The 18,093-nt window shown below is 42.0% G+C and overlaps 1 protein-coding gene across 3 annotated transcripts in view; it reads right to left on the bottom strand.

The window, feature by feature from the left end:
- The window catches only part of SYNE1 (spectrin repeat containing nuclear envelope protein 1), a 575,530-nt gene that overhangs the window by 48,572 nt on the left and 508,865 nt on the right, over positions 1-18,093 (bottom strand). The window contains exon 1 of one of the 3 annotated variants that reach the window (XM_066595959.1): positions 13,838-14,008. The exons of the other annotated variants lie outside the window; for them this stretch is intronic. Within the exon in view, the coding sequence (XP_066452056.1) occupies positions 13,838-13,968 (131 nt within the window). The 5' untranslated portion in view covers positions 13,969-14,008. Of the gene's footprint in view, positions 1-13,837; positions 14,009-18,093 lie in introns of those variants that run through there. 3 annotated transcript variants of the gene reach the window in all.

Raw genomic sequence — 18,093 nt, forward strand, 5'->3', positions numbered from 1 at the left:
CTTGGTGTCATATCGCAGTGATATGCAACCTATGTCCGCTTGATGGAGGGGTGGTCCAGCCATTGTGATTCCTGCCAATCGCTAGGATCAAACAGCAGCAGCATTGGAACATGCCACAAAAGTCTTTAAAACAAACAGCTTTTAAAGAGGACCTGTCACCTCTCCTGATATATCTATGATAGTAAATAGTTATGCCACCCATAAGACAACAATTCTGGAGCATTTTTTCTATAACTCTGCATACTGCTATTGCTGTGTTGTTCCTGCTAGAATTGAAAGCATAAATTGACAACTGCCTTACCAGTTGGGAGGAGACCCTACCTAATCTAATCAGGTCCAATCAGGGCCAGCCGTATCAGTTTGTGTAGGGACACATCACTTTGACAAGGCCAATGGTAACAATCAGATAGCAATTTATTAATTAACCCCTTAACGACCAGCCCATAGTGTTTTTACGTCCTCCCGAAGTGGGCTTTATTCTCTGAGGACGTAAAAACATGCTTCCTGCAGAGAATAATGCCCCTCGGGCTGTGGACGTGACAGCTCCATGCTGTTGGTGTCCGCAGGTAGCTGACAGCATGGAGCTGTCATCCCGGGCTGTTCGGAGCCCCCCCCCGGCATTGCGATCGGCGCTATGCAATGGATAGCGCCGATCGCAAAAAAGTAAATAAAAGTGCAATAAAAGTTAAAGATTCAGCTGCTCTGATGGATCGGATCCATCGGAGCAGCTGAAATTACTCACCGATGTCCGTCGCACGACTCCCAGCTGTCCCGATGCTCCGGGCGCCGTAGCCGTCCTTCTGCGCATGCGTGCCTGGCGGCATTACGTCAGCCGCATGCGCAGAAGGCCCGGCGGCGCGGGAGACTTAAAATCTCCTGGCTCCCGGCTCCTGTAGGTAGCCGGGAGGCAGGAGATGTCAGCGGGGACTGCGGTGAGCGGTCCCCGGTACCGCGATCGCCGTTATCCAATGGATAGCGGCGATCGCAAAAAAGTTTAAAAAAAGTGTAAAAAAAGAGAAGTTTCACCTCCCCTCATGGATCGGATCCATGAGGGGAGGTGAAAATACTCACCTCAGGTCCGCCGATGTCCTCCGGCCGGTGTCTGGACCCCCCGCTGGCTTCTGCGATGTGCCGATGCGGCGCGCATGCGCAGAAGCCGGCGAGCCCGGCAAATTCAAAATCTCCCTGCACCCGGCTGTCACAGATAGCCGAGTGCAGGGAGATATGACTGGGGACCACTGTATGCGGTTTCCAGTCACATGATCACCGTTATCCATCAGATAACGGTGATCATATAAAGTTAAAAAGTAAAAAAAAAAAAAAAAGTTAAAAGTAAAAAAAAGTTTAAAAAGTTAAAGTTTCATCTCCCCTTATGGATCGTATCCGTAAGGGGGGATGAAATTACGTACCCAAGGTCCCGGATTTGTTCCCTGGTGGGATGTTGATCCGCGGATGTTACCCCAGCTTCGGCGCATGCGCCCGTCAGCATGATGGCGGACGCATGCGCAAAAGTGAAAGATTGCCCAAGAAATATAAAATCTCCCTGCTGCTGGCTACAAAAGGTAGCCAAGAGCCTGGAGATGTCACGGGGAGCCGCGGTATGCGGTTACTGGTCACGTGATCGCCGTTATCCAATGCATAATGGCGATCACGTAAAAGTTCTTTAAAAAGTGGCAGTTTCATTTCCCCTCACCGATGCGATCGGTGGGGGGAGATGAAACATCTTCTCGGAGGCTTCCGCATTTGAATCCAGATGCGATTATCCTCCATGGACCCTTCCGGCTGCTGCGCATGCGCCCGCCGGCAAAATGCCGGACACATTCGCAGGAGCCGGGAAGCCCAGGAAATGTTAAATCTCCTTGCTCCCAGCGACTAACGGTCGCTGAGTGCTTGGAGCAGTGACCGGGGGCCTCGCTGAGCGGTCCCCGGTCACATGATAAAGTAGCGAACTAACATTAGGCCGGTCACGCGTGACCGGAGAGGAATTGCAGGTTCTGCATGCGCTTGATCAGCGGTAATCCACGGATCAATCGCATGCATTGGATTACACAATTCCCCCCAATTAGCGGGTCGGAATTACGTAATCCACTCGCAGAAACAGAACACAGCATGCTATATTTTACCACGAATATCCGCGACCTAGAGCCCTTTGTGCTCTATGACCGCGGATATACTCGCACCCCATATGCAAACACATTGTGTACGGGCTGCGGGTACCCGGGTCATCTCTAAGCGACGGCGCGGGAAATGCAAACAAAAAACCGCCTGTGTGAGTAGGCAGTTATGTGCAGTACATTACGCAACCGTACGCAGGGTCACAGCCGGGCTCACAGCTGGAATCCGCTGCGGGCCTCCGCAAGCAGATTCCGCCTACGGCTACGTGAGCCCGGCGTTATTCAGACCGCTACCTGTAATCCGTAATTTACAAGAAGCCCCGGGAACGCTCGCCTTCCTGCAGTTCCAGGAGCAGCTTGTTGAGCGCCTTCTCTGTGAGACCGCTGCACCGCAGCAAGATTACAAAGCCTCACAGCGCCACTTTCTACACCCCATCCCCGCTGCTGAGGTTACGAAATACCCCCCAAAATACATGAGAGATGGGGGGGGGGGGGATACCCGGTTTTCTTGCCCCATGTGCCCAGCCCAACCAGCCTCCGTAATTACCCCTGTCTTCGGACATAAAACGCATTTATATTATTACCTTTATCTAATATTTAGGGAATGCCAAAAAAATGGGGATGGCGGGGGGGGGGGATTATTTTTAGGAAGTCAATTTTTTTTCTGTATAAGTGGGCAATGGGGCCTTGAATTTATTCAGTTCTGCCCTGAAATCCAGCGGGCATTCCCTCCATTATGGGTCTAGCCATGTGTCCTGTAAGTAGATTTGGGCCACAATGGGTATGTTTCTGAACAGGGGACAAACAGGGGTATCCATTTTGGGGTGAAAGTCTTCATTCCTATGTACACTGTACAAAAAAACCAGTTTTTAAATTGACAAAATTGCCAAACAAATGAAAATCGTAATTTTTTCCTTTTGCTTTGCTTAGATTCATTCAAATACTTTGGGGTCAAAATATGCAGTACACCCCTAGATGAATTTGTTAAGGGGTCTAGTTTTTAAAATGGGTCATTTGTGGGGGTTCTCTATCGTTTTGGACGCTCAATGGCTCTACATGTGGGCAATGGGGACTGGAATTTATTCCGTTGTACCCTGAAATCCAACGGGTGCTCCTTCCATTATAGGCCTAGCTATGTTTCCTTTAAGTAGATTAGGGCCACAATGGGTATGTTTCTGAACACGGGACAAATGGGGGTATCCATTTTGGGGCGAAAGTCTTCATTCCTATGTACACTTTCCAAAAAAAACAGTTTTTAAATTGACACAATTGCCAAAAAAATGAAAATCGTAATTTTTTCCTTCTGCTTGGCTTAGATTCATTCAAAAACTGTGAAGTCAAAAAAGTCATTATACCCCTAGATAAATTCGTTAGGGGGTCTACTTTTCAAAATGGGGTCACTTGTGGGGGTTCTCCATCGTTTTGGTCACTCAATGGCTCTACAAGTGGGCAATAGGGCCTAAATCTCCTTCAAGCAAAATTTCTGTTCCGAAAGCCACCGGTTGCTCCTTTCATTTTGGGCCCCATTGTGCATATAGACGTAATACTAGGGCCACAATGGGTATGTTTCTGTGCACAGGACAAACAGGGGTATCTATTTTGGGGTGCAAGTCTTCATTCATATATGTGTGGTACAAAAAAAACTGCTTTTGAAATGACAGAATTACCAAAAAATGAAAATCGTATTTTTTTTCCTTCGGCTTGGCTTAGATTCATTCAAAAACTGTGAAGTCAAAAAAGTCATCCTACCCCTAGATAAATTCGTTAAGGGGTCTACTTTTCAAAATGGGGTCACTTGTGGGCGTTCTCCATCGTTTTGGTCACTCAAGGGCTCTACAAGTGGGCAATGGGGACTAAATCTCCTTCAAGCAAAATTTCTGTTCCGAAAGCCACCGGTTGCTCCTTTAATTTTGGGCCCCATTGTGCATCCAGACATATGATTAGGGCCACAATGGGTATGTTTCTGAGCACGGGAGAAACAGGGGTATCCATTTTGGGGTGCAAGTCTTCATTCATATATGTGCTGTACAAAAAAACTGCTTTTAAAATGACAGAATTACCAAAAAAATGAAAATTGTAATTTTTTTCCTTCGGCTTGGCTTAGATTCATTCAAAAACTGTGAAGTCAAAAAAGTCATTATACCCCTAGATAAATTCGTTAAGGGGTCTACTTTTCAAAATGGGGTCACTTGTGGGGGTTCTCCATAGTTTTGGTCACTCAATGGCTCTACAAGTGGGCAATGGGGCCTAAATCTCCTTCAAGCAAAATTTCTGTTCCGAAAGCCACCGATTGCTCCTTTCATTTTGGGCCCCATTGTGCATCCAAACGTAAGATTAGGGCCACAATGGGTATGTTTCTGAGCACGGGACAAACAGGGGTATCCATTCTGGGGTGCAAATCCTAATTTTCATGTGTACTATAGAAAAAGTCCTGTCTTTAAAATGACATATTTGCAAAAATATGAAATTTTTGTTTTTCTCTTCTAAATTGCATTGACTCCTGAAAAAAAACTGTGGGGTTAAAATACTCATGACACCCCTCAGTGAATACGTTAAAGGGTGTAGTTTTTAAAATGGGGTCACTTGTGGGGGTATCTATCATTTTGACTCCTATGAGCCTTTCCAATCTTGGATTGGTGTAGGAAAACAAAGTGTTCCTCAAAATGCTGAAAAGTAATGTTACATTTGTACGTCTCCTAAATGGTCAAAAAAAACCGAAAGTTTTTCCAATGTGCGCCCAAAATAAAGTAAACGGATGGAAATATAAATCTTAGCAAAAATTTCTATATTATGTTTGCACATATTTGAGATATTGCAGTTGGAAATGTGAAAAAATGACGATTTTTTCAAAATTTTCCCAATTTTGGCGCTTTTAATAAATAAACACAAATTCTATCGGTCTTTTTTTTCCACCTAAATGAAGTACAACATGTGGCGATAAAACAATGTGAGAATCGCTTGGATATGCAAAACCTTTCTGGTCTTTTTCCATGCTAAAGTGACACGTGTCAGATTTGCAAAATTTGGCCTGGTCATTAAGGCGTAAACAGGCTTGGTCACTAAGGGGTTAATTTCTTAGAGTACTAACAGAGGAGCACCACAACACAAAAACGAAACAAAAGTTTCTCCAGAACTGTGATTGTGTGAACAATACAAGTATTGAATAGAAACATGTTGGGAGAGGTGACAGGTCCTCTTCATAGGCTTTCTTGAAAGGATCATTCTATTAATGAGTATATATCCTTGAAACAACTCAAGGCCATGGGAAAACCAATGTAGATAGGCCGGTTTCACATCTGTGTCAGAACCTCTGGCTGGAGTTTCTGTAACAGATGTGTCTGAAAATACCAGAAAAAAAAAGCTCTGCATGCAGCGCTTTTTCTTCCATCCAAAAGCCGGACAGCTGGGCGAAAAGCAGACAGACCCTATTGTAGTCAATGAGGTCCGCCCACTGCTGTTCGGTTCCGTCCAGAGATGGAGCAGGAAAGCGGAATCCCCAGGACAGATGTGAAACCACCTATACTTTGTATGATTCTCTCCTGCAAATAACAGAAAGTATACTTCAGATTTCCAGGAAGCTCTAGACTTGCAAAAACAAACAGTTGCATGTGCGGTACTCAATATAACATTTGTTTACAATCTGCTACGATTTTGTGTAATGTGTGCAGTGATATGCTGAATAGGATATAGGGCCAACTAAAATACTGGTACAATTGTAGAAAAATCATAGTTATAACTCAATAAAAGCATATTAGCAGTTACATGTGGTCTAAGGAACACAAAACTAGTGTTAGATTCCAAGGAACATGAAACATTTTTGTTACTTAGTGTTATTTGTGTCTGAATAAATGCTAATGTTACTTGATTTGAAATACATTTACTGATGCTATGCAAGCAAGGAGAAATAACAGGTGTTATTGCATAACAGGAATTTTTCAAATACATAGTTTTTCCTGGCCACAAACCTAAAGTTTAAAGCTAATGTTTGTGATGTAAGACATCATGAACTAAGGGTTACAACCTGGCAATAAAACTGTGTTACAGTGTGTTATTTTTTAACCATAAGTAGGCAAAATGTAAAAGCAGTGCATGAAAAATTAAGTGCATCATTAATGCTTCCATAAGAATTAAGTGTGTGTGTAGCAGCCAGGTGCTGATAATCAAATGCCCTTGACTAGCTGCTCGTCAGCAAGTGTAATCAACTATCTGAAAGCAAACGTTTTGGTAGTTTGCTGGTTTGGAGCATTCAGGCATCTGTTAATATAATGCCAAGGAGAAAAGGTATCAGCAATGATCTTAGAGAAGAAATTGTTGCTGCCCCTCAAGCTGGTAAAGGTCATAAGGCTATTTCCAAACAAGCACACAAGCAAATCTTCATCAGAATTGCCGGAAACGAAAAGAATTGAGGTGTTGTAATGGCCCACAGTCTAGCGCCCTCAGCCTAATTGAAATGTTGTTGCAGGAACCTATGATAGCTAACTGTAGTAGATAAATGTAATTATACTGTGGGGAGGGCAGGATGTAATTATATTGTGAAGGGGTGGAGACTAATGATAATTATACAGTAGGGTGGAGGGGCATAATGTGTACTTACTGTACTAGGGTGGAAACTGAATATAATTATACTGTGGAGGGAAGGAAAGTGAGTGAAGGCCTAAGGCTGGGCTCACACGAGCGTGTTGTAAAACGCTGCTTGTACAATGCAATGTTTTACTGCTGTGTGATCCGGTGTAACCCCGCATATGACAGCTATTTTTCTTAGCACATTGTTTCTTTTTTTTTTAATTTTCTGCTCTGTCGCTTAGCTTCTTTATGGATGACACTTGTGCGACCTTTCTTGAACTTGAATTATCCATTCATACACACTTCATCGCGACAAAATACTTTCTCCATACTGTGCACAAAGTCTTTAATACATATCAGCAGCAGACACATCCTCAGACCACAGAAAAAACTAATCAATGCATGCTGCTCTTCTTTCGTGCAAATCACAAGTGGGGCAGCCATTTTTTCTTGCACTGCAATCACAAATTAACTGACATAACACGTTCAAACCTGCACAGCAGCGACTGGCGAGTCAGCGACCTACAACAGAAAGTGTTGATAAGACAGTAACAGACGTTTTAATATAACTGGAGTGTGGATAATTTTTGAACCACCCTTGTGTGCATATTATATATACATACACGCTGCGAGCAGAACCTTCAGCTGTGCAGAAAATTCAAGAGACGCATTAAAAGATAACAGTAGCAGTTCCAGGAGTTGATTATTTTCATGTGTTTCTTGTCAAAATTACTTAGACTTATAATACTGTAAGTAGGACCATTAAAAAAATTTTTATGCACACGTGAAAATTCTGCAGTGTGTGCACCTTCTGTTGTACACATATGCAGCAAGGAAAAGCTTCCAAGCAGGACACTGGAGTGGAATTCCGTAGTTAGGTCATCTGACGCCATCTCGGCATCCAAAATGTCCCGAAAGAGGAATCTGAGAGATGTATTGAAGATGATTGGAAGGTGCTATTTAACTCATAGTAGCACTGAACCACTGCTTTCTGGATATTTGTAGATTGGTCACGAAGGTTAAGAGATCTGTCTGTATTTCATTAACACACTCCTTAACAAAAAAATATTGCAACAAGAAGGAATTTTTGGAATCAATTGAAACTTTAGACTGTATGTATATAAAGATATATATAAGTAATTGAAATAGTGCGAAAGGATAAGTTTATTGGGAAAACTGTACAATTCAAAGTAGGCTCTAGTACCCTGTAGGCCCACGTCTAGCCTGAATACATGATGAGATACAGTCAGGCATGGGGGCTCTAGTCCCCTGTTGGGCCACTTCTAGCTTAGATACATGATGAGATACAGTTGGGCATGGAGGCTTCCTCCCGCACATTTGCCCTCAGTTGTTACAACTGGGCTTCTAGATCCTGCACGTTCGTATTGAAGTCTGACCACGAGGCCTCCATACTTGAACAGGACAATTATTTCCCAAGCAAAACTTGGAATCATAGCTAAAGACAATACGGTTCCAGTCCATAGCAGTCCAGGTTTCTTATTCAGGACACCACTGCAAACGAAAGTGACGGTGCTGGAGTGTTGATTGCAGTGACAACAAATTTCCTTCTGCTAAGTACCTGGAAATGGTCTTGGCAGAGACAGGATTCTGTAATGAACATGCTCCCTGTGTCTGGATGGTGGATAATGAAACTGTTGGATCTACTTATGCTTGTCAGTGGATCAAAAAATCCTGTCCACTGGTAGTTTGTGTGAGTCTTCCAGAACTTGTTTGCTGTGTGTGCATGCCCTCACATAACAACTGCTCTCAACACCTCCTAAAAGCTTGGTCAGAACAGCCAAGATAATGGGCAATTAGTCGAAAAGATCATACTGCTTCTGTCATTCCAATAATACGCCCCTCTCAAAGTCTGTTAACTGGGCAAAATATCTTTGAGTGCGTCTTAGAGTCATGTTTAGCACTAATGATGACTTAACAAGAGGTACCATACACAACAGTGGCCTCTGACAGCCTTTTTACAGAGTAACAGGTGATAGACTTTTGTGGCCTCGGCTGGCAAGACCCAGTGTGTAATCAGACGACAACTGTAATCATTTACATATCTGCCTGAGAAATAACTGCATGTTTTGCAGCAATCCATCATTTCTATCTGAATGCTTTATATTTTTTGTCAATGAGTAGTAACAGAAGTTCCAGGACAACTTTATTTATTGTGCTGCTTGCATTGGGTTAGCAGGAAATTGTGATGTTGCCACAGGTGATCTGGAGTTTATTTTGAAAGGAAATGGTCAGTAACGGGTTCTCCTTCAGTACCCAATGGTACTATTACAACCCAACTGTTTTCTATTACAATAAGGTATGGTAGAGGTTAATCTCAGTTTTAAATCACTGGAAGGAGGTTGGATTTATCAACATATGATCTGAAATTTTGCTACCTAATATATATTACAAAAGATCTGCTCCACAATTAAGAACCTGTTTTCTATTAAGGGGTACACCACGGTAAGAGTGGGTTCACACGTCTATTGTGACTTTCATAATTCCATCTCTCTGTTCTGTTTTTAGAGCAGAGAAACGGAATTAAAGCAGAAGTGAATGTTTCCTTTTTCATCCCCTTTATTTCAATTGGTTTTCAAAAAAAAAAAAAAAAAGGAAAGCAAACAGAAAGCTTTCCGTTAGTTTCTATTCTGTTTCCATATTTGTTAACTGAACGAACAGCAGTGCAGTTATCAGTTCAATGGATAATAAATCATTTGAGGTTCACTTGATGTTTTAAAAATGAAATTTGGTTTACCTAGACACTGTACCGTATATTTGCTGTTGCTGTTAACCATTTAATCGTTTGCTAAAGGCTCCCTCCATGTTTTTCGGTTTTGCACTGCTTCTTTCAGTTGTGTGATATCCATGCCAGTATCAGCTTCGACAGTATCAGCCATCGTGTTCTTTGGCAGCCAGGTTTTTTTTACAGCTGATCTATCAAAGCATTGTAGATTTTTCTAACGACTCTGCTTGCATTATATGGGCAAGATCCGTGAGTCTGATCATTTCCTACATTGCCTCACTCATCTCAATCCACCACCCTGTCCACACCCTCCGCTCAGTTAATGAAATCATATTAAGTACCCCTTTAATTCGAACCTCTCATTCCCAATTCCAAGACTTCTCCAGAGCAGCACCAGTCCTCTGGAACGTGCTACCCAAAAATATCTGAGCAATCCCTGACACACGATACTTCAGGGGTGTTCTAAAAATGCACCTCTTCCGGGACCTAGGTATACCATATGCCTTAAATCAAACCCTTCTGAACTTTGCCTGGTAACATGCTCCCTGCCTCTCTGACTGCAGTCCCTAGCCACAACCAACCACCCCCTGCAGTCATACCGATTCAACCACCACACGGCTTATGTCTGACCATTGTCTATGTGTATAGCATCCCTCACTCTCCACCTCACCATACCATGCATATTTCCAGCCCTTTACCTTCTGTATCACCCTATTATCTGTAGTATGTAAGCTCATTGGAGCAGGCTCCTCACCCCTATTTTTTCCATCAATCGATTACTTCATGTAACAGTGTTTTTTGTATTTTTATTTCTTGTATCTGTTCTCCCCTGTTTTGTAAGTGCTGCGGAATATGTCAGCGCTATATAAATAAAGATTATTATTATTATCTTGCCCTCCAGTGATATATCGGGTCTGTTTGTTACTCTCGCCAGCAAGCGCATACGCTGCAGCTTTCGTCAGCACCACAGCTCTAACGCATCGATCCTCTTTCTATCAGCTTTATTCGCAGTCCAGCTTTCACATCCATACTTGGTTATGGGGGATACGATGGTTTGCACTATCCTGCGTTTAGTTGCTATACTGATATCCCTACTTTTCTATATTTTGCCCATGTTTAGCATCGCGCTTTGCACCAATGATATCCATTTTATCTCTAGCATAGATTCTCTATCCTGGTCAATTTTTGAACTGAATAAGATGAAGCCTTGTAGATTTATATGCCTTTAATTGAGGCATGCTGTGGCTGTACAGAGTTGTGTATTTATTTTACAGATCCTCAGTATTTGGGAATAGTTTATGGATGTTTCCTAAAAAGAAATTTATTGTAAAACTTTCTTCTATTTTAATTAATAAAATAGGGTCATGTATTCAGTTTTGATAAATGGCATAGGAATGCAGTGGAAATCCTACAAGTCAATTGGGTATTTCACAACACAACTAGTATCACTCATAATGCGTCTTGGAACACTTTACACTGGTTTACTATTCGTATGTTGTTTACACTTCACATTTACTAAGTGCCCCAAATGTGTCCACCTTCTTTGGAAATGCCTGTGGCTTCATTAATATTAGAGGCAGGTGAAAGATAAGCTCAGTAAGGTGTGCCAGACCGAGGTCCCTTGTTCTCCCTTGGCATGTTTGCTTGGTGATGAATCCTACATAAAAATCACCTAATCAGTGAGGCATGCCATAAGCAGGGCATGTTTTGTCACAACATTACTGATATTAAGACTTTGGGCCTCAAGTGACTGGCCAACCTATCTATGGAGAAATATGATATACAACATGACTTACAAAGAGAAAGGTACCATTCGTTAAAAAAGAAACTTACAAATGTTCCTTGATTCTTAGATCCCCTGGCCTGTCTGGAGATGGATGGAGGACAATGATGGAGGGCAAACTTACTGTGCTACTAATTCCTTATTGTAGTGGGGTTGGGAATGGAAAGAAAAATACTTACAAAAAGAACAGACATCGTGATGCTAATGTGAGCAGAACTAAACATAAAATTGCATTTGTTGAAGACCTGAAGCTTTTTTGTATTCCTCCTCAGAGATTAAGGAGTTCTCTGTGCTTATTAAATGATGTTTATCCCAGCAGTAAACTTTAAAGAGTTTAGTGCTCTCGCTATTTTTATGGTGTGTCAAATAGACAAGATCAGACATTGAAATCAATAGGAGTTACAGATACATCCAAGATTACTGTCTGTCTAATTACCCAATCGTAATGTGACCCTATACTCATGCAACATCTCTGTCTAGAGTCCAAATGTATATTAGTATAATAGTACCGCTATCTAATCCATGTCTGTATTACAGTACAATACATATTATAGACCTCTAACTTGCCAGGGTATATTTAGACCACTCTCTTGACAACAAGCTGATTGCTTAGTGCTGGTAACACAAAACATAAGAAATGCACTATATGAGCTTAGTGCAGATACACAATATATTGTAACGATGCAGCTGAGGACTTGTATAGTGAAAAGCACCCATATAAACAATCTGAATGTCCTGATACCAGTAACCACAGCTCTCTATATATACACACACAGTAATTCATACAGCAATAAATACTTTTCAGCACTCAAGCTGTAAGTGATTTAGAGAAGACACACGACAGGATATGCGATATGAAACCCAAAGCTATGCTGTGTATATGCAGACGGATCATTCGTACACGATAACAAAGCTGAATTGTAGTCTTCAATACACAAGTACAAGCAGTCAATACAGAATGCAGCACAATACTGTACAAAGCAGTAGTACTAAACTAAGGGGCCTTTTACATGGAATGCTTACACGGGTCAACAAACGTTTTCGTCCCAGTTGGTTTCAGGTGGACTAGGTAGAATTTTTGTGCTGATACAAGTCTGTTCTTTTATAGCCCGCCTAGTTTTTGTGATGAGATGCATTATCTTTAAGTATTGGCTGTAATATGAATGCTATGTAATCAATATTTCTCATTTCAGATTGGATTGCCATAAATTCATTTGTTGGCATGTCTAGTAAATGCAGGAATCACCAGGACACGTTTCACTATGCCTGTGGTTTACTTACAGCTTCAGGACAGCGACGTAAAATTACTGTAAATCCTTTAAAAATCGACAAATTGTATTAAGGTTTTGTTTTGGTAAAAAGTATAATAAGAATAAAAACTGATTGAATGGATGATAAACGTGCATGATGTGTTACTTAGGCGCACTTTGGAATGGTTCCATTCCTGGTACTTTCTGAAGTATACATAAAATCGGTAAAAATCGTAGGTGGTCATATTTCAAAACCTGAATGTGGTAGGAGAAAACTAAAAGTATATTTGGAATCAGCATGCAAAGTTTTTATTTACGATGAGAAAAAAAAGTTTTATTTTGTTGTAAAAGCGATCAAAAGATGGACACTAATTTGTTTGCTTATCGTTTGTTATTCATTTTATGCAGGCATGAAAACCAAACGCTAATCGGCCCGTGTACACAGCTAGTCATTCATCTATGAACAACTGTATGTTTACCCTGAATGGAGGCGGGCGGCCGGAGGAGTTCCCCGGTGGCCTCTACCTCCATTCAGTGAGCGATTATCGCTCTTTTCGAAAGCACAGATGTGATAATCTTTGGTATGGCTGTCAGAAGATTAAAGGGATTCTGTTATCAGGTTCATGCTGTCTGAACCCACGGACAGCATGAAATGGGGACAGAGATGCCTGTTGCCCACATGAAACTCAGAATATATACACTTTGAAGTTTGACTCAGTGCTGAGCTCTGAGTTTCGTGAGCAGGCCGTACCAGCCTCTTCCTGCCCACTACTCTCTTCCTATACACAAGGAAGGGAACGGTTAGTCTTCATACCGCAGGCGGGTAGAGGCTGGCGAGGTCCGCTCCCAATCAAGCTTCAAAGTGTATTTATTGTGAAATGCTGCAGAGTTTCAGTATAAAACCTTCACAGGGCAATATGCATCCATATCTCCGGTTCATGCTGTTCGTAGTTTGGGCAGCACAAATCCGATGACAGAATCCCTTTAAGTACCCGACAATCATTCTGTGCAAAAGGACCCTAAGTTGCAACCAATACACTGCTATGTAATGTATTGTGGACAAAGATTTTAAAGGACAACAGCTACGCTCTATTTATATTCAGGGTCAACAGCCAACTCTGGATAGACAAAGAGCACAAGATGAGTTCTCTAATATGCAGATGCCAGAGAAAATATTTCTGTATAACACGAAATTAAATATACAGTCTTTGTCATTACTATTCATTATATTCCTAAAGAGCTGTTAAAGCATGGAACACCAATAAAACAAACTAGACCTTTCGGACTTCCCAGGACTTGCTCTTCTTTACATGATAGTAATATCATTAATAATTCTCAATCAAAATGGGCATGCAAGAAAAGTACAGTACAATAAGATTCCTGCCTTGAGACATCACAGTCGCAGTCTGGGAGCTCCGAATCCTCAATGCTGTCCTCTGCCATTTTATGTGCGCCCAAATCAGCAATGGCTGCTGCCAGCACCATGAACGTACTCATCAGGAAAAGCAAAAGCATGAGCAAGTTAATGCCCACTGTATAGTAAAGACCCTCTCACTTCTGCTGGTGGAAGAGAAATGAGACCAGTGAACAAATACAACACTTGGAACTGCAATGTGAGATTGGGTATTTGGACAACTGGTCATGCTTCTATAAAAAGGATCCACTCGGGAGAATGTGGGGGGGCTGTCTCCAGGAATGCTGTCTGCAAATGTGATATATCTTTGCAGCACAGAACAGGGCTGCAGGAAACTCGCTGCATAAGAAGTGCTTACACCCCAATTTGTCATGCCAAATATGCTAAATCAAATGCAGTTTTTTTTATATACTTACTATACAATATACTGAAGCATAAAAGTATTTAAACACCTAAACACAGGTTATTCTTTCCACAGGTCCATTGATTAAGAACCTGTCACTTTTCAGCCACTGTAAAACCACTACTCTCAGCATGTCTGCAGCTGTACAGAGATGCTTAGAGTGGTAGTTCGCCAGCAGTTAGAGACACGCATTGAAGATCAATGCCATAGCTGGACTAAAGCTAAAGAACATGCATACAGTAGCTGCAGCACTTCAGAGCGCAAGGCCAGATGGTAAGTCAAGCTCCTTGTTAAGCTTCATGGATGTAAATAAGCCAACAGAATACCTGAGATGCCCCATATCATTCACTACCAAGTACCACCGTCATGCTTGCTGTACATTACCACACGTCAAGCTGCAATGTGTAAAAACAAATGCTAGTCTATGACCAAAGACTAACAGCATAACCAAATGGTCCTCTGAATATCCTGGCAGCTGTGTGTCACAACGTAGGCTGTAGAAGACACGTCCATCAAGTGTAAACTTTCTAAGAAGAGAAAATAAAACCCTGGAGGCGACTGAGGCTCAGTCTATTTTTCGGACTATAAGACGCACCTAGGTTTAGACAATAGAAAATAGGATCAAAATATTTCATTCTAATTAAAACTTCCCTGGTGGTCAAAAGCAGTGAAGGGTTTAATTTCAAGTGGACCTGGATACCTGCAGCGACCGCAGTAGTAATCGTACCTCCTCTCAGTGTCCCCAGAAGTAATCATGGGCCTCAAGTAGTAATAGCGACCACTAGCAATACTAGAAGTAATAGTGGCCCCTCAGTGGTCCTAGTAGTAATAGTGCCCCGAGTAGTAATGGTGGCCCCCAGTGGTCCTAGTAGTAATAGTGGCTCCCAGTTATAATTGTGCCCTAAGTAGTAATAGTGGCCCCCAGTGGTCTCAGTAGTAGTGGTCCCCAGTAGTAAAAGTAGTCACCAATGGTCCCAGTAGTAATAGTGGCCCCAAATACTAACAGTGGTACCCAGTGATAATAGTGCCCCCCCGTAGTAACAGTGGCCCCTCAGTGGTACTAGTAGTAATAGTGTCCTCCCTAAGTTGTCCCAGTAGTAATAATGGTCCCTAGTGGTAACAGTGCCTCTAGTAGTTAGAGCGGGCCCAGTGGTAACAGTGCGCCCAGTACCTCCGTTGGAGCAGTAACTCCACCAGGCAGTACGTTACCTTCCGCGCAGATCCAGTCAGGCCCTGACCTCTGACACTTCCCTCTGGTGTTGGCATTACTACACTTCTTGTACACACACATGCCAGGAGGAAGTGTCAGAGGACAGGGCGATCAACAACAGCACTGAGACCGAAGCTCTGCGGGAAAGGTAAAGTATTTCCGGCTGAAGTCGCCAGTCTTTATGATTAGAGATGAGCGAACGTACTCGGTAAAGCACTACTCGTCCGAGTAATGTGCTTTATCCGAGTATCTCCCCGCTCGTCCTGAAAGATTCGGGGAGCGCCGCTGCTGACAGGTGAGTTGCGGCGGGAGCAGGGGAGAGCGGGCAGGAGAGAAGGAGAGAGAGATCTCCCCTCCGTTCCTCCCCGCTCTCCCCTGCAGCTCCCCGCTCCGCGGCGCTCCCCGAATCTTTCAGGACGAGCGGGGAGATACTCGGATAAAGCACATTACTCGGACGAGTAGTGCTTTACCGAGTACGTTCGCTCATCTCTATGTATGATCAGCTACAGTGCTTTTGTGCTGTAACTAATCATTATGGAAGCAGTCAGAGTGGTCTAGTGCTGCCAGACCCTCCTGACATCAGACCAAAAGATGCACACACATTTTAGCAAGATTTTCTCTTGCCAAAAAGTGCATCGTTTAGTCTGAAAAATATGGTATATTAAGCTGTGAGTGAAGAGGGTTTGTTAACACTCCATTTACTAACATTGTACTGTACTTGCAGTTCAGATTCTGTAACTAAAATTCTCTAAGTAAGTAGCAAGTGAAGTGTAATTCCACCCTAAGGACTCATTCACACTTGTATTGTGAAGTTCCGCATCTTTGAAGGGTCATTCACTATTTTACAAAATAAAAGCATATTGAAAAGCGAAACACAGATGTGAATGTACCCTAATGGGTGGAAGGGAATACGTTGCACTCAGTGCTCCCTCACAACAGTTTATCTCTTGCTGGAACAAAAGAGCTGCTATGTAGAAATCTAACATGCCCGATTCTTCTTGAAGCTGACATCTGCTGCGAGGGGGGATTCGTAAGACTCCCTTACATATTACATAGTTGGATAATCCTAACAATATTTGTTGAATTCAGCTGACATTTATCCAATGACTAAGGCCACCTTCAGGTAAGAGGTGGGTCTCCTGCAGATTTTTCATGCAGAAGATCTGAAGCATTTACAGTAGCAGTGAAGTGGAGATATAAATCTTATCCACATGCTGCAGAAAACACCCGCACAAAATCTGCAATTGGCATGCAGTGCAGATTTTAAAAGTCAGTTTATGCTGCGGATTTTCTGTGGATGTCAATCTCAACCATGCATTTCCATAGTGAAATTTGTGACAAAACCATACCATTTAGATTGTGGGAACATATCCTTGGACATGTAGAATATATAGTGGGGTAATTAATCTAGGAAGTTGAAAAGTAAAAAAGATCTCAGGAATTTTCTCAATCTTAAAAAGTAGCATTTAAAATTTCCAAACAAGAGTCAATTGTGAAAACCACCTCAGAATCTCAAAAGGATAGAAAATGGTGAAGTTAAAAAACAACACATCGTGCAGAGCACTAAGTAGCATCTAAGCAAAAACTCAGCACACAAAGCTAAATGTCCTGTGTAAACCTGGCCCAGATAGTGTGAACGTGTCCTAAATATAGTGAACTAGTGAAAGGAAACACCTTGCTGTAAGAATACTAAATGCCTGCCAAGAGAAGGGCTGCAGACTGTCCCCTTCACTTACACATAAAGCAGTTGATGTTCTGATTCCTTCTGAGCTTGTCACTTTATACTATAGCAATAAGCATCATTCTGTTCTACTGGTCACGTTTCCTACCATTTGTAAAGACCTGATATTTCTGACCAAAGTTCCTTATGCTATACAATAACATACATGAATTCATTTTTAGCAGAAGGACAGTAAAGACAGTGATGGGAATTTATTATCAGGGGAATTTTGATGCTACGTTTCTGGCAGCTTTTTTGACCGTCTCTAGTTGAAAATGGGACAAATGTTACACAAAGTTGATAAATTGGTTACATATTTAAATAGGTCTACAGAGTCTCTTTGTATGTCACTCAGCTACTGGAGTGAGATTGTGACAAATTTTGTGACTTTTTAATAGGTTGCAATTCTAAAATCTGTCTAAAAACCTCACTTTACTTTCAAGACACTTTTGAAAATTAGAGTGAGAGGCCTAAGATTTATTATTTTTGGTGCAAATGAATATTAATTTGTCTAAATTGTTTTGCACACCTTATGCCACCACTTGACTTTAGTAAAGCATTTGTCAAATTATCTCAATCCATTCAGATTGCAAAAAATGACCAAATATGGGATTGATAAGGCAACTGTTAGGTGGATTCACAACTGGCTGAATGATCGTACTCAAAGAGTGGTCATAAATGGCTGCACAAGTGGAAGAATATATCAAATGGGGTACCACAAGGCTCTGTCCTGGGCCCAGTGTTGTTCAATATTTTTATAAATGATCTGAAGGAGAGAATTGCTGGGAAACTGATCAAATTTGCAGACGACACAAAGCTAGGGGGGATAGCTAACACTAAGGAAGAGAGAGAGAGTATTCAAAAAGATAGAAAAAAGTTTGAACTGTGGTCGG

This window comes from Eleutherodactylus coqui, chromosome 3 (genome assembly GCF_035609145.1).
Source record: "Eleutherodactylus coqui strain aEleCoq1 chromosome 3, aEleCoq1.hap1, whole genome shotgun sequence".
Taxonomy (NCBI): Eukaryota; Metazoa; Chordata; class Amphibia; order Anura; family Eleutherodactylidae; genus Eleutherodactylus; species Eleutherodactylus coqui.